At 40.1% G+C, this 18,751-nt stretch overlaps 1 protein-coding gene across 1 annotated transcript in view; it reads left to right on the top strand.

The window, feature by feature from the left end:
- The first annotated feature begins 2,202 nt into the window (after positions 1 to 2,202).
- The window catches only part of sntb1 (syntrophin, basic 1), a 43,656-nt gene continuing 27,107 nt past the window's right edge, over positions 2,203 to 18,751 (top strand). The window contains exons 1-3 of the mRNA XM_044208049.1: positions 2,203 to 2,402; positions 2,584 to 3,382; positions 15,654 to 15,891. Coding sequence (XP_044063984.1) covers positions 2,836 to 3,382; positions 15,654 to 15,891 — 785 coding nt within the window. The 5' untranslated portion in view covers positions 2,203 to 2,402; positions 2,584 to 2,835. The remainder of the gene's footprint in view (positions 2,403 to 2,583; positions 3,383 to 15,653; positions 15,892 to 18,751) is intronic.

Raw genomic sequence — 18,751 nt, 5'->3', positions numbered from 1 at the left:
TGCACTAAGCTGGTTTAAATCCTATCTATCAGATCGATCTCAGTTTGTACATGTTAATGATGAATCCTCCAAGCACGCCAAAGTTAGTCATGGAGTTCCACACGGTTCTGTGATTGGACCAATTCTATTTACCTTTATATGCTTCCTTTAGGCAATATTATTAGGAAACACTCCACAAACTTTCATTGTTATGCAGATGATACCCAATTATATCCATCGATCAAGCCATATGAAACTAACCAGTTAGCTAAACTTCAAGCAAGCCTTAAGGACATAAAATCCTGGATGATCTGCAATTTTCTGATGTTAAATGCTGACAAAACTGAAGTTATTGTACTTGGCCCCAAACACCTCAGAGACACATTATCTAAAGATATAGTTAATCTAGATGGCATTGCCCTGGCCTCCAGCACCACTGTACGGAACCTCAGAGTTATCTTTGATCAGGATTTATCCTTTAACTCCCACATGAAACAAACTTCAAGGACTGCCTTCTTTTACCTACGCAACATTTCAAAAATCAGGCACATCCTGTCTCAAAATGATGCCGAAAAACTAATTCATGCACTTGTTACTTCTAGGCTGGACTATTGCAAATCCTTGTTGTCAGGCTGCTCCAATAAGTCCCTTAAGACTCTCCAGTTGATCCAGAATGCTGCGGCACATGTACTGACAAGAACTAGGAAAAGAGATCATATTTCTCCAATATTAGCTTCTCTGCACTGGCTCCCTGTAAAATCCAGAATAGAATTAAAAATCCTTCTCACCTACAAAGCTCTTAATGGTCAGGCACCATCATATCTTAAAGAGCTCATAGTACCTTATTACCCCACTAGAACACTGCGCTCCTAGAATGCAGGGTTACTTGTGGTTCCTAGAGTCTCCAAAAGTAGAATGGGAGCCAGAGCTTTCAGCTATTAAGCTCTTCTCCTGTGGAATCAGGTCCCAGTTTGGGCTAGGAAGGCAGACACCATCTTCACATTTAAGAGTAGGCATAAGACTTTTCTCTTTGATAACGCTTATAGTTGGGGCTGGCTCAGGTGAGTCCTGACCCATCCCTTAGTTATGCTGCTAGGCCTAGACTGCCAGGAGACATTAGATAAAAATTTGACTAAAAATTGCATAAAATATTTAAAAAGACAGCAACATAAGTACCTTAACTTGAGCAAACACTATTGTGCATTTAAATAAATTACTAAATGTGTTGAGGAGTAAAGTTATGTTAAATAAAGATTGTCAGTTTGTGTCAGTGGCCTATAATTTTCACTTTCAAAATACAAGATGGGTTACTGTTCTATTTCTAGAATAGAATAGAATAATGTTTATTGCACCAGGACAGGAAATGTGTCTTTGTAGGCCTTTCACCAATAAGTGAATACCCACAGCAACATGAATAAAATAACACAATAAAAACGACACACATCACAAATCATCATCAATACAGAAAAATAAGTTTAATGCTATTTGGTCATTATTTTGATTGCACTTACAAATGATCCCTTGTGCATCTTTTTCTTTACCAGAGGGGTGTTCCCGATGTTTTTACTCTTATGCCTGGACTAATGTTAACCTTCACTGACAGGCAAACATCAATTTAAAGTGTCACCAGTAGGTGTCGTAGCTACATTGCGAATGGATCAGTGTGACGCACGGTTTCCCTCAGCCGTTTGTTACTGTAGGCAGGATGCTTCAGATTGACAGCTGTTCAAAGAAAACGCATATTTATAGATCTAAGTGTCGTTACATCCAATAAGCTGAAACTTCTATGCACTTGAAGCCCTCATTGAAGTCACAGCAGCTGCTTGGTTAGTTTTCCCCTAACATCATCACGTCCTGATATCTAGCATGTGTCTCCATCTTCTCTCCGCATCCTTGTCAGTCACTCGCGGGGCTTGAACCCGAGTCATCCCTGTGAAGGACTGCACCCAGCGGCTGCAGTCATTATAGTGAGAACACCGGTTGCACCCTCACGGTCTGTGTTCATTTATTTGAACTCTCACGAGCCTGTAGGATTGACAGGGCATGAGGATGTCCTTTGGAATAATAATAATAATAGAGATGGAGAGCAAAGCCTCGGAGGGTGGTCTTTCCGTGTCAGAGTTTCCTAACAAAACGCGCTCTCTCTCTCGCTCTCTCTCTGAAACATCAGAACAGGCACGGGCGCATTCCTGTGCGCGCGTAACCCGGTCTCACGTCTGCAACGTGAACGCGGCGAGTGGGTCTCACTGGACTTTTGAAGACTGAAAACTCAATTCTAGTCATATTTTAAATTTGTCTATTTATTTGATAACACGTTTTAAAATAGCGACTATAATGAAACTTCTTCAGCCATCTATCCTAATGACTCACAAACCCCACTTGGTTTATTTCTCGAAATAGACGTTGATTTCCTTTCAAGGCCGGTATGTAAATCAATATATTTATATTTCACCCTTTATATCATTGTAATATTATCAACATTATACGAGTATAATGGATAAATTAATGGGTTTTGTGGATATGTTGTTTATGCTTGTTTAACTCTGCATCACCTGTCACATCTCAAACGTTTTGGGAAATGATTAACACATTTTGGGCATGCAGGATCTGGAGATGGGATCGGCTGACGGCGGGGGGAGCAAACTCCACCCAGCAGATAGGATCTCGGGCAGGCGGAGCGGAGGGCAGCTTGTGCCGTCAGGGCTCGGGCTGGTTGGTCGGGACGCCTGACAAGTCCCGCAGAAAACTTCAGAGGGGCAAAGTCCAGCCTGAGTGTGAGGGAGACAGAGTGGAAGTTAATGTGTGAGAGCGTGCTGGGAGCAAAATCACAAGTCATTTTAAAGAAATGCTCCAAAGATGGCGGTGGTAATAGCGACGGGAGTTTCAGGTGCCTCTGGGGTGCAAAAAAGTGGATCTGTGGAGGTTTTGGTACGGCAGCAGTGGCATAAAGTTTTGGTCAACTTGAACGAGGAAGCGCTCACGTTAAGCTGCGAGGAGAGCGTCGTTAACGACAAACTGAACGACAGTGTCAACTCCAACGGCGTTACCAACGGATCTTACCTTGACAACAATAACACCAACTCCAACAACGGCCCCCAAACTGTGCGCACCGCGTTCACGGACCTCCCGGAGCGAGTGCCCGAAGCGATCGCCAACAGAAAGCGGTGCGTCAAGGTGACCAAGCAGGAGGTCGGAGGACTTGGGATCAGCATCAAAGGGGGGAAGGAGAATAAAATGCCCATCCTCATTAGTAAGATATTCAAGGGGCTCGCAGCGGACCAGACCCAGGCTCTGTACGTCGGGGATGCCATCCTGTCTGTGAACGGCATGAACCTGCGGGACGCGACTCACGACGAGGCTGTGCAGGCGCTAAAACGGGCCGGGAAAGAGGTGACACTGGAAGGTAGGCAGGCTGGAGGATGTGAGAGGATGACAGAAAACAATGGGGGACCCAAATGTGGAGGAGAGTGTGTGGCTCAGGGAATCAGAAACTTTTTACATATCATATGCAGGCCCCAATTCATTTTTTTCTTTTAGGAAGAATAGTGTCTGTGCTTATATAGATATATTCTAGTGAAGGATTTTGCAACATAAATGGGGAGATGAGAGTTAAGTGTTAGATCTCAGTTCAGCCAAGGTCATTATGTGACATTTCCGAAATGTTGGTGAATTTATATGGAAACCTAATGTAACCTCATTCTAAGATCCCTAAGGGAACTCTGGACCTTAACATGCATGGGAACTTCATCCTGCAGGGAAGGAAACACGTAGGGCTGAGAGTTTCTCATTCCACGTGGCTGCCTATTTCCTAGACTGATGTTGTTGGTCTGTTTATGCATATCATCCAGTAGGTCAGTGGTCCTCAGGACACAAAGTACTGCAAGTTTTCTATTCTACCTGCCAGTTGATTGCAATCACTTTGCGTCTGAGGTACAAATCACTCCCTGATTAGACAAACTGAATAAAAAAGCAGGAGGGCTCCGAGTGTGGAAGCATGGGAATGAAAACCTCTGCTGTAGGATATGATTTATTTTCCATTACAGAAAAGAGATGCTGGTTAATAACAAGAGCTCAGAAAGAAAAGGTGGTGTTTATATTGCACCAGCCTATATTGTTCATATCTCATTTCATCAAATCTGTTTTCTTATTCATTCACCAAGTCACAATTTATTGACGCCATACTGTCTCTCCCAGGGAAGTGAAACTTTTTTCTCTGCAAATGTTTTCTCTGATTTAATTTACAGTAGGAGAGGGGAAGACCCTAAACTCAATGGTGCATGTAGTGCAACTATGCCATGAGGACACGCAAGCTTTTTTCCGCTACAGGATACTGACTGGCTGCCTTTTGCGCAAAAGAACAGTTAAAATTTCTAAGGAAACAGTTATGCAACCAGAGGTGCCATGGGAGAATCACGCAAGATCAAACTCATATTGTCTCTCTTCTCTAAGCAAGGCCACTCAAATAAATTTCCATTTCCTCAAGCATCTTACACACACACACACACACACACACACACACACACACACACACACACACACAAGACACATGTAAAAGCACACACACTTACTTTCAACTCACTCACACGAGCAGTGCAGCCAAGGTGGTGTCCTGCAGTTGTTTTTAACCAAAAGTAAAGATGAAAATTAGGCTGATGGCAGGCAGACTTGACTCTGAAGGATGAACATCATTTTACCCCCTTAACACACACACACACGCACTCACACACACACACACACACACAAACACAGGCAAACACAGATACAAATACACACATTCACATACACACAAGTGCCCACTTCTTCAATGTTTTGTTCCTGTTCCCGTGAGGACTCTTGGATACAAGATAGTAAGAACAAAGTGTCTCGCTCTCCCTTTCTCACTCTCCCTTTCTCACTCTCTCTCTCGCTCTCTCTCTCTCTCTCTCACACACACACACACACACACACACTCTCTCTCATATACACATACTCATGCAAACATGGTGATCATCCTTCCCAGAGGGAGAAAGGGGCTATACTGCAGAGGAAAAAAGCAGGTCCCAGCTGAAAACTTACTGAGATAAGAAAGAAGGAGAGAGGGAATGGAGCAGGCAAGGAGGAAAGGGGAGGGAGAGGGAGAGATGGGAGGGGGTGGAGCTGAAATGTGAATTTAATGGGGAAAGTGCTGAGAGGGAGAGAGATAGAGACTGAACAGAAGGAGAGCTAACGAGGGAGGCTAAGAGGCTGATATAAAGATGACAGCGAGGGGTTAACTTAAGGGTAACAGAGAGACAGAAGTTCACCACAACTGCAATTTCACAGAAATCATTTGCATTTGGAAAGGCAGTGAAACATAGAGTACAAAGTGACAGTGCATTTTCAGTGGGTTTCAATTCATGGATCTTTGGGGACGTGAAAGTTGCTTAACACATAATCAAGCATGTAAACTTTAATTTCAAATAAAAAGCGAGAGCAGTGATATAAAGCCTAAACATTTGTTGCTATATTTCCTTTTTTATTCCTGAGTGTAAACCACCTTCTAAGATTTGAGAGAAGAAAGAGATCAGGAGGAAACCGATTCAGCTGTTAGGAGAGATAATACATCTCATGGGAGAGGAGTGTGCGTCTGTGTGTGTGTGTGTGTTATCAGTGCACTGCATTTTTGTGCATTTTGTGTGTGTATGCAAGAGAGCTTGTACGTACATGTTTGTAATCTGTGTATTTTACTGTAGCACCGACGAGCCATGTTGGAAACTCATTAGGAAGATGGAGAACAAATGCAGCTAAAATAGGCAGCGACCACTCACTCCTGCCTAATGCAGGCTGTGAGAGAGCAGCAGATTGACCCAGTGGTCAAAAACCGCAGTACAACCAGAGGACCGCGGTTCAAGCCCCCATGTCAGAGAGCATCCACTTTGTTAAAGTGTCCCCTGAGCGAGATGCCGACTCTCTGCTCGCTCTGTTCTGTGGTTCAGCATGCAGTCCGGAAAGCCTAAATGAATCTCCCTATGGGGATCAATCAAGGCTCATAGCAACCACAGCCAGTGCCATTGTTGATGTCCAGTGGAGACTTGGTTATGCACAAATAATGTATTCAATTACATACTAATAAATAAATACTATAGTTACAAGTTTGAACTTGTACGTAATATTGCCAGTTTAAGCCTTATACTGTACAGCTTGTAAGTGCACTGCAACACTAATGATCGCAATAAAAACGCCAAGCTTAGACAGTTTGCTGTGTGTTGTCACATGTCAAAGAAGAAAAAGCACAGGTGTAAATAATAAAATTATGATGACTGGATTTAATTTAGCTGCTTCGGTTTCAGGGTCCTGGTATTGTGCATGCTGGCTCACTGTCACGGCTTACTGGGACACTTGAATAGATCAGAGCCAACGTTAATGTTATTAACGCCTGTGCTTTTCGTACTATGACCAGTCAAAATGTTGTGAAAGTGAAAGAGGCCTAATGGCCAGGTGTGTGGAGGAGAGTGGAGAGTTCAAAAGTTTGGAACATTTGAACTTCTCTCTCAAGCTTTGTTTTTTCATTCTTCACACACCTACTTGCTTTTTTGTTTGTGCAACTGAGTGCAACACCATGGATGCCTCTGAGGAGAGACTGTCCAAAAGTGTGTGCTGTTACTTTACGATTCAATTCAAAAAGACCTAGCGTTCTTAGTCAGCAGACCCTGCCTTCACCTGCCTTCACCTGCCTTCTCTCCTGATATCAAGACTCCTTAGAGAACCTGCGAGATGCCCTGGATGGCAACATCAGGGGACGTGACCCCTTTACCTGCCAGTGGTAAACAACTCAAAAACAACAAAAGTCCCTGGTGCAGGAATGAGCAAATTTTACAGGTGTCAGTCCTGGCTGCAATAGGCACTCACACAAGGATAACTGCTCTTAATGTTCACAGCTGTGTCCGTGCTGTCCCTGTTGCACTGTTTTGTTTTCCTCCTATTGTTTCCATTTTTGTATTGTTGTTGTATGCAATGATGATTGAAAATTCAGTCCAACATGTGGGTGTTAAGTTTATTTTTCCCTCAGCATAAAGAGTAATTTGGTCAGAATAAAAAAAAATGAGAACAATTCCTTTGAATGATTGTGTAGTTCAATTCAATTGTGTTTATAAATAATAATAAATTAGTATAATTATGAAATAAACTGAATAGTCCAACATGTAAAAAATATTTCTGAAAAAGTGTTTTACAGCCAGATAGAGATACAGATGATGTCTACTTCATACAAGGAGAGGTAATTTATTTAGAACATTTATGTATTATGCCAACTGTAGCCTACTTGTATGATCATTCATCAAGTGAAGTGTAGGCTGAACAAAGCCTTCCCAAGGTTGGCTTGCTGCTAAGAGGCTAAATTGATTTTCCCTTACCTCAGAGTGGAAACAGGGTGTAACCAGTGGTGTTGGGAATACATAGTACTGTAAAACTTGTGAATGAAATATTTTGTAAAAATGGAGAAATACTGCCTACCTATGTGTTCAGTAGCCTGTAATGCTCTAGAAAGCTACTGTATGCAGGTTATGTAGCTTTTCCCCTTTGAGGGAAGTGGCCAGACTAGGCCAAAAGCCTGCTGGATAGTATAGTCAATAACTGTTTTTGTTCTGTAAGTAATAGTATAGAATTTGTATGAATTAAAGCCAAACTAAAAGTGTTAGTACCTACTGTAATATGGTATTTGAGAATCTAAGCCTTATAGTTTTTATTAGTTTATATGAAGTAGAAGTAACCTCCCATGTAGTGGCACCGGTCAAATGCAACCCTAGAGTTGATGGAACTCACACCAAGCACTGTCCTCCCCTTTGTTGTTGCTATGCCTGTCAAGTTTACCATTCTAGCACAGCACACATACAATTTACAATGTAAATGGTGATGGATTTACCATCGAAATTCTTTGGAATTTTTGAAACATCCTTGATTTCGGACAGAGGTAGACAAATGCAAGCTCCTCATTTCTAGCTGGCAACTGTCGATATTGCCGGCTGGAATTACAACTTTTGCTGACTTTTTGTTTCCAGCAGACTTGTTTTAAAATGAGAACCCTCTAAAAGGGATCGTTTGCATATGATGGCTACATATGAGGTATCATGCTATAAGACTGAGGCTAAAGCTACTCCCAGGCAAAAAGTCCACATCTTCACCAGTTGTGGACCTACCTGTAACACTACAAAATAACATAGTTGGCTACTGCAAGCTCCTTGGCATAGGGAGTAACACTATTGTAGGTACTAAGCTAGTTAGCTGGGCATGCTAATGTTTGTAGTTTACATTAGAGCAGACAAACACACTGTTTAATCAATACCTTACGCTTTTGCTGCTGTGTTTTTGGTTTTGGAAAGCCATGATAAAAAGACGAAGTGCTCCAAACTCTTTAAATGCTAAGCATTGCTCTTACTACAATCCCAAGCACATCTCATGAGGAGAAATTCAAAGGTATGGTTGCTAAGCTATGATTAGACAGGGTAAGGGGTTTAGCGAACGGTCAATTAACCTTAACCTCAGGACCCTATAATGAAGTAATGGAGATAGTTTTGTTCAGAATAGCTCAATATGATGGGAAATGTTGGGATCAAACACTCTTGTGTATTTCTCAGGTGTATTTTATTGCAGGCACACAGCATCAAACAGTATTATTTGTAAGCATCAAGACAAAAAGCCTAAACATGAACGCAGCAGAAATTAAGAACTAAAAGTCAGAATACAATAAAGAACATCTGCCATACATCAGTAGACAGGAAATGAGTCAGTATCCTGTAAGCTCTCCTGTTGATCTCCTAACAAGCCATACCTGTCATCACCTGACATCTTGATTGTTTGGTTTGGTTTGTGTATGTGTGTATATGTGCTGCTGTCAGCAGTGTGTGATACACTGTGTGTGTGTGTGTGTGTGTGTGTGTGTGTGTGTGTGTGTGTCTATGAGCATGTGCCTACTTGTGTATATGCATGTGTGTCATCAAGTTTAGTCATCAGCAGCATAGTCTACACTGATGCTACAGTCAATATATGTGGTTGAGTGTGTGTGTGAGAGAGTCTGTATGTCTACCAGCTGACTGTTTGTCATAGAAACTATCACCTTCTCCGCTACTGTTTGTGGAGTCTGACTCAGAGCAGATGATGGTGATGATAATAGTAACTGTGGTGTTGCAGTAGTGATTGTTTTGGCGAAGATAATAGATTGAATCATTCGTTCATCTCCTCTGTGCATGTTTATACAGCGAAAACAAAAGCAGAGAGCAAGAGCTAAAGCTCATCTGTTTTTTCTGTTGGCAAAAGCCAAAAACTTCTTTCCCCTCCAGGTGTAATCATTGTGTTTTTGTACATTGTGTTTGTATTTTCCTAGTTTTCTTGCGATGTCGTCATAAAACTGAGCTCTTCTGCGGTGGCTAAAGACTTCACTTTAATGCTTAAATTGGGAATTTGAAAAATATTTAACAGGGTGACCAAAAATTACATTATAATAAGAAGACTTTTAGACTGTTATGCAGCTTCACTGACTTCTGTTGAATCTGTGTCGCTGTAGATGAGTCAACTGCCATCTGTTTATACTTTCTGTGGTTGTGGTTTTGAGTAAGTATGGTGGCTTATGTTGCCTTTTATGGAAATAATGGAACATGTAACATACAGCTCTCTAGTTTTTACCATTCTCAGAGTAAGTTACTATATGCTAACATCCATTTGGCATTTTGGTTTGGTTCTAGTTTGCATCATCCTCATAACCACAACCTTAGGTATATTCTGCTGTCCGGTTCGTCCATATTCAAACTGTACGCCTGTCACGCTTTCCTGTCTCACAGCACATATGCAGTTTACAATAACAGTGGCATATTTATCACTCGAAATTCTTCGCGTCACGTTCTGTCAAGTTAAAACATTTTGTCCCTGATTTCCATCAGAAGTAAATAAAATCAGGCTTCTAATTAATCTGGTTAATTTTATCAACTGTAGCTAGATAGCTAATTAAGCTTAAGTTAGCTTCATGAATAGGTTGAACACGTTCTCTCCGGCTAACTTTTTAATGTTTCCTGCTGACCTGTTTTAAAATGAGAATCTTGTAAAAGGGGTCTTAAATATGCACTTGATGTCAACATACATCAAATCATGCTGTAAGACTGAGGCTAAAGCTACACAGTGGGGAAATACTACACAGTAGATGTGCTCGTGAGCAGGGCTTTTTTTTTTTAACAAAACTTGGAAGTAACCCTAGGTTACTTCTGTAGGTAATAGGTAGCTAGCTTGTTAGCTGGACATAGTAATGATTGCATCTCACGTTAGAGGAGATAAACACAATGTTTTATTAATTCCTTACACTTTGGTCTTGTGGTTTTGGTTTTGGAAATGCTAAAAAAAATTATACCACCGTCCAAACTCTTTAAATGCACAGTATTGTCTTACATTAATCACATGCACACCACTTCAGCATGTGGAGAAATCCAAAGCTTGACAGATCTGCAGTGCCTAGTTGCTAAGCTATGATTGGACAATGGCTATTCGGGGGGAGGGGTTTGGCATATAGTCAATTGTAAGTATCTTCGGACAAAAGCATCTTCTAAATGAGTGTAATGTAATATAAGGTAATGAGGTACAACCCTAAAAATATCACACTAACAAAAGTTAAGCCTCAACACTATGTGAGAATATGTTGGATGTGAGTTTTTTGTCTGACTGCAGTTAAACATAGGAAGATTTTTGGCCTTTAATATTCAGGTTATTGTTTAATGTAGTGGAGATGGCTCATTTAATGTGTCCTCCTGAACACATTGTGTGATGTAAACATCTACTGCCTCTGCTTATTTGATTTTTTTTGTAAATAAGCTCTTGAGCACTACTCATCTTTCTGTTCACTTTCTGTGTACAGAATTCAGTATACTTGTATACTTGTATACACACATAATACCATGACTCAAATTTCCCCATTTACGTAGTCATGGCCATATTTACAGCCAGATCAATATTATTATGTTCAGTAGTTTATACAGAAGACCCATGACATTTGCTATTCATTTTCTTTAATCTACAGTTTCCAAAATAGTGTGTCAACTCACTTTTTCTATTTCTTCAATCCAACATCAACAGCAGTGTGAAATGAAATGTTAAAAAGAGAGAAAAAAGAGAAAGTATCTTCAAGAAGCTCTTCTGAAATATTTCCTTTTAGCAAACATCTTCATCAGATAAATGTCATCTTTCGTGTGTAAACACCTACTTCACGCCTCTTATTCTCTACTTGTTGGAAGTTAGAGAGTTAGTAACTGTTTGACCTCAAGTTCACAGTTCAGTGTGAATGAGTAAATCTACCTACGCACATTTCAAAATTCCTTCTATAAAAAGGACCTCCACTCTAGATACTCTTCATTGTTCAGTTAAGGCGATATTTGAACTCTTTAATATATTGGTCCAAATCTTACAAGAAGATGCCTTGAGGGTGGATTTGGAAGACCTTTTGTGCTGCTGTACTATCCAGCTACCTGCTCAGTGCCAACAAAGAGTAAAAGATTTCATTTTGCAATCAGAGGACCCCTTTTCTTATTTTCTACCTCTTTGCCCTGGTCTGTTCTGTTTCCAGCTTCTACCAATGTTAAACCCTCTACTTTCTCTCCCACAGGCTTAATGAGAGGAGGTTTCTTTTTTCCTTTGGTACATTTAGTCACCAAATAAAAATCTACATTTTAGGCATATGGTAGAAAGTCCAATGACTTCAGACTTCATTAAATACTGTTAAGGACCATTAAGTGAAAAAGACACAATGAGTATAATTACACCTGATGTTAAAGAGAGGTGAGTATGTGTGTGTGAAATAGGGCTGGTGCCGCGCAAGCACACATGCTGAGGAATGCAACTGAACAAGTGTGTGTGTATTCATTGTGAATGTATGTGGTAGACACAACTGAAATCCATGGGCTTTTGGCTCCACTGTCAAGACAAAAAGCTCTGAAGAAATGAATTGCCTCATTTGGAAAATGTGTAAGTGAATGGAGTACAGTTTAAAATATCATCAATGAAAGTGAATGCCGTTTTAAATGGTGAGTTGAACAGCTGGTCTTTGGTGATACATTGCCATTTAGACATCTGCATCACGACTGCTGTGACAGCAAGCTGCTGTTTCTAAATGAAGTGGAGAGAGGGAGTCACAATGAAAAACATTTAGTTGCATGCTTTCATTTTGTCTCAAGCATGAGCCAGAAAAATGGAAAATAATATCAGGCAGATGGGGGAGGGCAGCCCCTCATTTGGATCTTTAGGGTTGACTTATGTAACAGCAAACCAGCTGCTTTCAAATGAAGGCTCAAGTAGTACGAGCCCTATCCTCTCCAAGTTCTTATCGTGCTATTGAGGTTATTGTGCAGAGTTGGCCGTGTTGGTGCTGTAACAGAATAGAAACGTGACCCAAGGGAATGCACACACATTTACACACTTCGAGTGTGATGATCACATGGACTCCACCCCATTTATTTTCCCCTCTGCTGGAAACACTTACAGCTCTACTTCTGGGCAGAGTTACGCTGGTCAATGAGTTTACATTTCCTCCCTCCAGACTGTCTTTGTAAATGTTAACTGAAAACAAATCACCCACTAAATATTGTGTTTGTATAATAGCTGTATTTGTTTTGTTTTCAGTTTAGTCAGTTCAGAAAGTGGACTGTAAATTTACAACCCAAGACTTGAGAAGATAGACATGGTGAATGAGCGTTTGGCCAAATAATTGTAGTATCATTTGAAATTCTTTGTGTAGTAAAATTCCCCTTCATCTTTGTCTTACATGCCAGTAGGCATAAATGGCAGAAAGTAAGTAAGTTTGTCCTCATTAGGATGGCAACTAATGATCATTTTCTCAAAGATATTTAATTTACAATGATATACAGCAGAGAAAAGCAGAAAATCCTCACATTTTAGACCCTGAAACCAGAGAGCATTTTTGCTTGATAAATGATTTACACAACTCATCAATTATAGAAATTGTTATCAATTAAATTGTGATTAATACATTCATTGTTTCAGTGCTACTTTCCATTCTATTTTTCTTTGTCAAATTCCTAAGTATAAAGTGAAGCCCTGTAAAGTGTAAAGCCAGATTTATGATCGATGCAAGAGGTTAATGAGAGTCCTTTGGAGTCCTAGGTTTTGATTCATAATTCAGCATCAGCTTTCCCCCGTTGATAGCACCCCCGCAACACTAGTTGTATGTATTGTACTGATAAGGTTGTATCATGCTTTAATTAACAATAACTGGTTTCATTAACTTTGTAATACCGAGTGAAGGTGGGAAAGTCCATCTTGCTTTGACTATTCCATGTCTGGTCGATGTATTTACGTTCACTGTGATAGAGAGCAGTAATCGCACACCAGCACATGGTTTACTGACCATGTAGTGATTTTGCTACTGTTTGCCACTATCATGAAATGAAATAGTGCATTTGATAACAAGAGTCTAATAAAATGGTAGAAAATGCTTACTAGTGCATGTGTGTGTGTTTGTCAGATCCAAAGTCCAGCAGTAATGCTGGAAAATCACTGGCACAAACACACACACACACATTTTGTGGACCTAAGGTATTTCCTTCTGTTCCTTTGCAGCTACATCATGCTTTACAGCACAGAAGATGAGACAGAAAGTGTGTGTATCTTTGTACTTGCATAAGTCTATCTCAAATTTGAATGAGCCTTTTCCTTTCTAAATGTAAATCCTACATGCTCCTTTGTGTCACTTTAGTCTCATAAATGCATGGTTCCTAACAAACAAAAGCAGACAAGGTTGTCATCATCCAACTGCAGCAGATTTAGCCTTTATGTCCATCGTGTTGTACCAAATAGATCAGTTGTTTTTCAGTCTTTTAATCTGATCTGACTGTGTGGGTTATTCTACAGTGCAGTTGGATCACGTCGTTATCAACCCCATCTCCTCCTCTGTTATGTGTCAGCCTGTCATCTCTCTTCTACAGGTTGGCGGTTAGGCTTGTTACACATTCTCATAGGGGTCTATAGTGCTTCTCCCAAGAATAGTTCACATGCTGGATTACAAATGCCACCAGCCATATGCCAATTATATGCGGCTCGTACAGTGGGATATGCCAATTAAAGATCCAGCGTATACCAAGGATTCAGAACATTCAGGACATAGCGCACTGAGCACCCACTTTATCTCTGCCTCTCTATTTCTGTCTTTCACTGAAACATGTGTCCTGTTTTCTTTTCCCCTTCTCAAACCTAAATACATGAGGAATTTAAAATAGTTATCAAGTCTCCAGGGATTCAAAGTTTGACATTTACAAGTACAGCTTTCTGGTTGGAAAGTTGGGAGTTTATCAGGTACTCGGCAGCATCAGTTGTGACTGTCCTGTCAGGAAATATTGGAGGCTGTACGGGTTAAGTGTTTTCGGAACCATGACTCTCCTGATACTGCCTGCATGTAGCAGCAGAGACAAGGTGTGAATCATCAGCGCAGTTTACAGCATGAATGCTTACATTTTAAGAAATTAACTGAGAGGTGAAGAGACACCTGAGTTTGTTTTGGCTATCTCCATTTTGACATTGTTGTTATCATTGGAAATTGACAGCAGAGAGGGCCAAATGTGGCAGCTCATCGTGATAGGAACACAAAAGGTAATCATTGATCAGTTGAGCTCCTTGCTGTCTGTGCAACAAACATGAACTCTTCAATGATACAATAACAAGTTTACAAGTACACACTGACTTGCTACTTTAAAAGAAATCCTTTCACCCTTTCACGCAAACCTGAACCAGTGAACCGTAGGATGATAGAGTCATAGTAATAACATTTTTTACTACAGACAAAAATGTCATACCGACAAGTTTCTAGACTACCCACACATCTTTGTGGGCCTTTGCGCCAGAGTTGAAGCATCATTAATGCACAGAGATATTGCTGAGAATTACTTTTTTCTATCTGCAGCCCCATGGCAGTCTGTAATACTTACTGTACCAAGTGCCTCAGTGGTACGATAATTAAACAGTTTCTATTTTTGCTGTGTATCTAAACATCTTTGGCATCCCCACATCCTTCCTCTGATATGTTACGGAGACAAACAACCTTCAAAGAGGTGAGCAGTTTTAAACAGCAAGGTGCAATTTGTTTATTGCCTCTGAAATGCTCCTAATATGGGTTTCATATCAAAAGATGGATACGAGGTCAAACATTAGATAGATAGTAGATTATCCTCAGATTTTAATTGGCCTCTGTGTTAAATGATATTAAAAACAATGCTAATGTCAAGAGACTGTTCAGTGCAGTTGGCCTTGATGCAGTTTAAATTCTATGAATGTGATTTTTTTTTTAGGGTACATTTTCCTGTTTGCAAAAAAGTTAATCTATTCATTAAGCATTTAATAAAACAAGGTTTAAAGCATATTGTTCAGAGTAAGGACAGGGAATGGATTCACAGTTTTTATTAACACTATGAAATGAGTGAGTCAGTAATGAGTGTGTTGCTCACCCAAATATTAGACCAAAAACTGCTACAGGACTCTACTGAGTGAAAGATTTTCTATACCTATAACTAGGGGATGCTTTATACCTGTATATTTTTTCGAATGAACCCCTACCCTGACCGAAAGTATCACCAGAACATTTAAATCCCAAAATGTGTTATGTCCATGTACCAGTTCAACCTTCTTTACCATGTTTTACTGCATACTGGAAAACTCTTTCTTCCTTTTCTGCCCAGTTAAGTACATGCGCGAAGCAACACCATACGTCAAAAAGGGCTCGCCTGTGTCTGAGATCGGCTGGGAAACCCCCCCTCCTGAGTCTCCCCGTCTCGGCAGCCCTCCTATCACCTCCTCATCTGACCCTCCGAGCCCTCCTACCCAGCCATCCCTATCTCTGCAGGGCGACAGGAGGTGCATACCACTCAAGATGTGTTATGTAACCCGAGCCATGACCACACCAGACCCTGAGAACAGGTAGGTGACACACACACACACACACACACACACACACACACACACACCGTAAAATATGCCTGTATCCTCATTCTTGAGCAGAAGGCAGTTCTCTGGATATGCTGCTTTCTTTTTCGGTCTCTCTTAAATATGATCTGTCTGCTCCACTTGTGCTCATTGCTTTTCATTCACAAACTAAAGACTTGTTCATCGATTAACTCACATAGTTCAGTCAGCCAACTCATGTGTAATAGTTTTTAAAGATTTACATTTTTAGTAGGAACAAATGGGCTTGGGGCTGAGTGCCAAAGACAGGGTTGGGAAGTTTGAAAGTATTGAGAGACAGACTAACAGGTTGTTGGTTTTGGTGTTTTTATGGGATTTAAGGTCAATAGGAAAACATTTTAAATATTGCCCTATATAATATGGCCTTATCCTTTAAAGTCAAACTAAAATTAAAATTCATTTTTGCTATTTAATCAGTACACATATATATCCTTGATTTGTTCTCACTTGAGTACTTATTTGGTCCAAATTTTAATTACCAGTAATTATTTATTTTTTTGCCATGATAGCTCCAGTTTTCCACAGGATGAGAATTTTTGGTTTTGACTGACGATGACAGAAATGTAATTTGATTAGTGCATTATCTGTGTGGAGGGCAGGCACTGCCAATGACTCAATATGTGTTGAAACAACATGAACGAAAGGTAACTTGGAATTGTTAACATTAACAAGGTAAACTAAATAGCTTCCACTCTTCAACTAGAATACAAACTTAACAGCAGGATGGGATCCTCCCAAATGTTAAATACTATAAATACTGGCTTATGTTGCTTACGGTTTATTGCCAATGCTATATGAGCTTGTTGATAAAGAAGTGGAAAAAATGTTATAAATGTCCATAGGCTACAGGACTATGACGTGCTTCAGCACCACGGAATTTGACAGCATGTCTTCATGCAACGCTGAGTCTCAAATGTCAGTCAACCAGTGTCGAGGGAAATGCTCACCTATAGGCTTGAAGCTTAGACAATGTTTGCACAAATCTGTCCAAAAATGTATTTTATTCCCTCTTTTAAAAAATGGGAAATTTTGCACAGCAGCTGCATTATCATTATAGTTCATATTGCCTTTCACACGAAAGTGAGAATTAAAATTTCAGTTTCACTTCAAGTACACTGCCATTATGTAAAAGGTGCGTTGGCTATATGTTGCAGTGAGAAAAGTCTGTCATGTGAGTGTAGTGGCGAACTCGAGTTGACTTCCTTAACTAGCTTACATGCTTTGCTTTAATATTGTTACTGGCAATTGCCCCAAAGTTCAACTTTGAAACAACCAAAAGATGGTTACCTTAATGAACCAAAGGTTAACCCCTTCTTCCCAACAGTGTGACAGTGAGAGAATAGAAACGTCTTCCCCTGTGTCTGTAGCCTTTTTCTGCTATCCTGAAGGGATTACCCAATAGTGTTTTGTCAGACGTTTTTTAGGCCGCTTTCAGTTTTTCTTAAAGACAGACGTTTGAAGTACCACACAGATAACTCCCAGTCAGCGGGGGGTGGTCTGTTAGGAGGTGTTGTCAAGTTAATTGGTTGGTAATATGACAATGGCCCAATCAAACAGCATGGGGGCAAAAAGCGATTTACTGTTTCAACTTTTTTGGTGTCAGTCTGTGAATGTGTGTTTTCTGTCCCACTGGTCTTTCCCTCTGTTTCTCTGCATGTTGTTTCCCTATCTGCTTGTCATTTTATGTCTCGTGTTTTTCACTCTTTCTTACTTGTTTGTGTTTTTCTGCCCCTTTTATCTTCTCGACATCCTCTCCCTTTCTTTCATGATCTCTCTCTCTCTCTCTCTGTATTCCCGGCTTTCTCGGCTATCTGTCTATGTCTGAATCAATTCTCTCCTGTCTCCAGCCTCTTCCTATTATTGTCTCTCTCTTGATTTATTTCTTTTTGTGTGGCTCTATCGTTCTGTCCCTCTATCCATGTGTGTCCCCCTCTGCATATGTATGATTTTAGAAGTGTGAGATAGATGAACCGCGCTAAACTTCAAAGCCTCAGACGATGGAGGCAACATCAAAGTCAAATCGTAACAGTGAGCAATGACTTCAAAATTCTTGTCTGTATAGACGTTGTTAGATGGCTCAACGTTCAAACTGTAAAATGTAAATACTAACACTCACACTCACACACACACACAATCACAACAACTGTGAAAATGAAAAATAAGAACATCACCCATGGACAGAACAGATGGTTCCCTGTTGCTGGCTCTCCTGTTTGATAAAACCTTTATTTCCCACAAAATAAAATTAAAAAACCCAAAGATTAAAAAAAAATGCATTATTCTTGACAGAGGGAAATGCAGCTGTCACTTTTCCTCGCTGGGAATGTGTCTTGTTACTGACAGAGATTGTGTTCGTGAGCCACTCTCTGTACTTTGCCTGTGGCAGTATGAGCAACATCATGACTCTTCAGGTTTGAGATGCAGGCTTGAAAACAGTTAAAATGTTGACCAGGATCTGAGGCCATGCTCACACTATGTAGATCATTTCTGAGAAAGCATCTTTTTGCCCAGCAGCTGGCAGAATCTAAGGGTGTGATCATATATATATATATATATATATATATATATATATATATATATATATATATATATATATATATATATATATATATATATATATATATATATATATATATATATATATGAGAGAGAGAGAGAAAGAGAGAGAGAGAGAGATGTAGATCATTTCTGAGAAAGCATCTTTTGCCCAGCAGCTGGCAGAATCTAAGGGTGTGATCATATATATATATATATATATATATATATATATATATATATTATATATATATATATATATGAGAGAGAGAGAGAGAGA

Source organism: Siniperca chuatsi, linkage group LG9, assembly GCF_020085105.1.
Source record: "Siniperca chuatsi isolate FFG_IHB_CAS linkage group LG9, ASM2008510v1, whole genome shotgun sequence".
In the NCBI taxonomy this organism is placed as follows: Eukaryota; Metazoa; Chordata; class Actinopteri; order Centrarchiformes; family Sinipercidae; genus Siniperca; species Siniperca chuatsi.
This window is presented reverse-complemented; position numbering and strand designations above follow the sequence as displayed.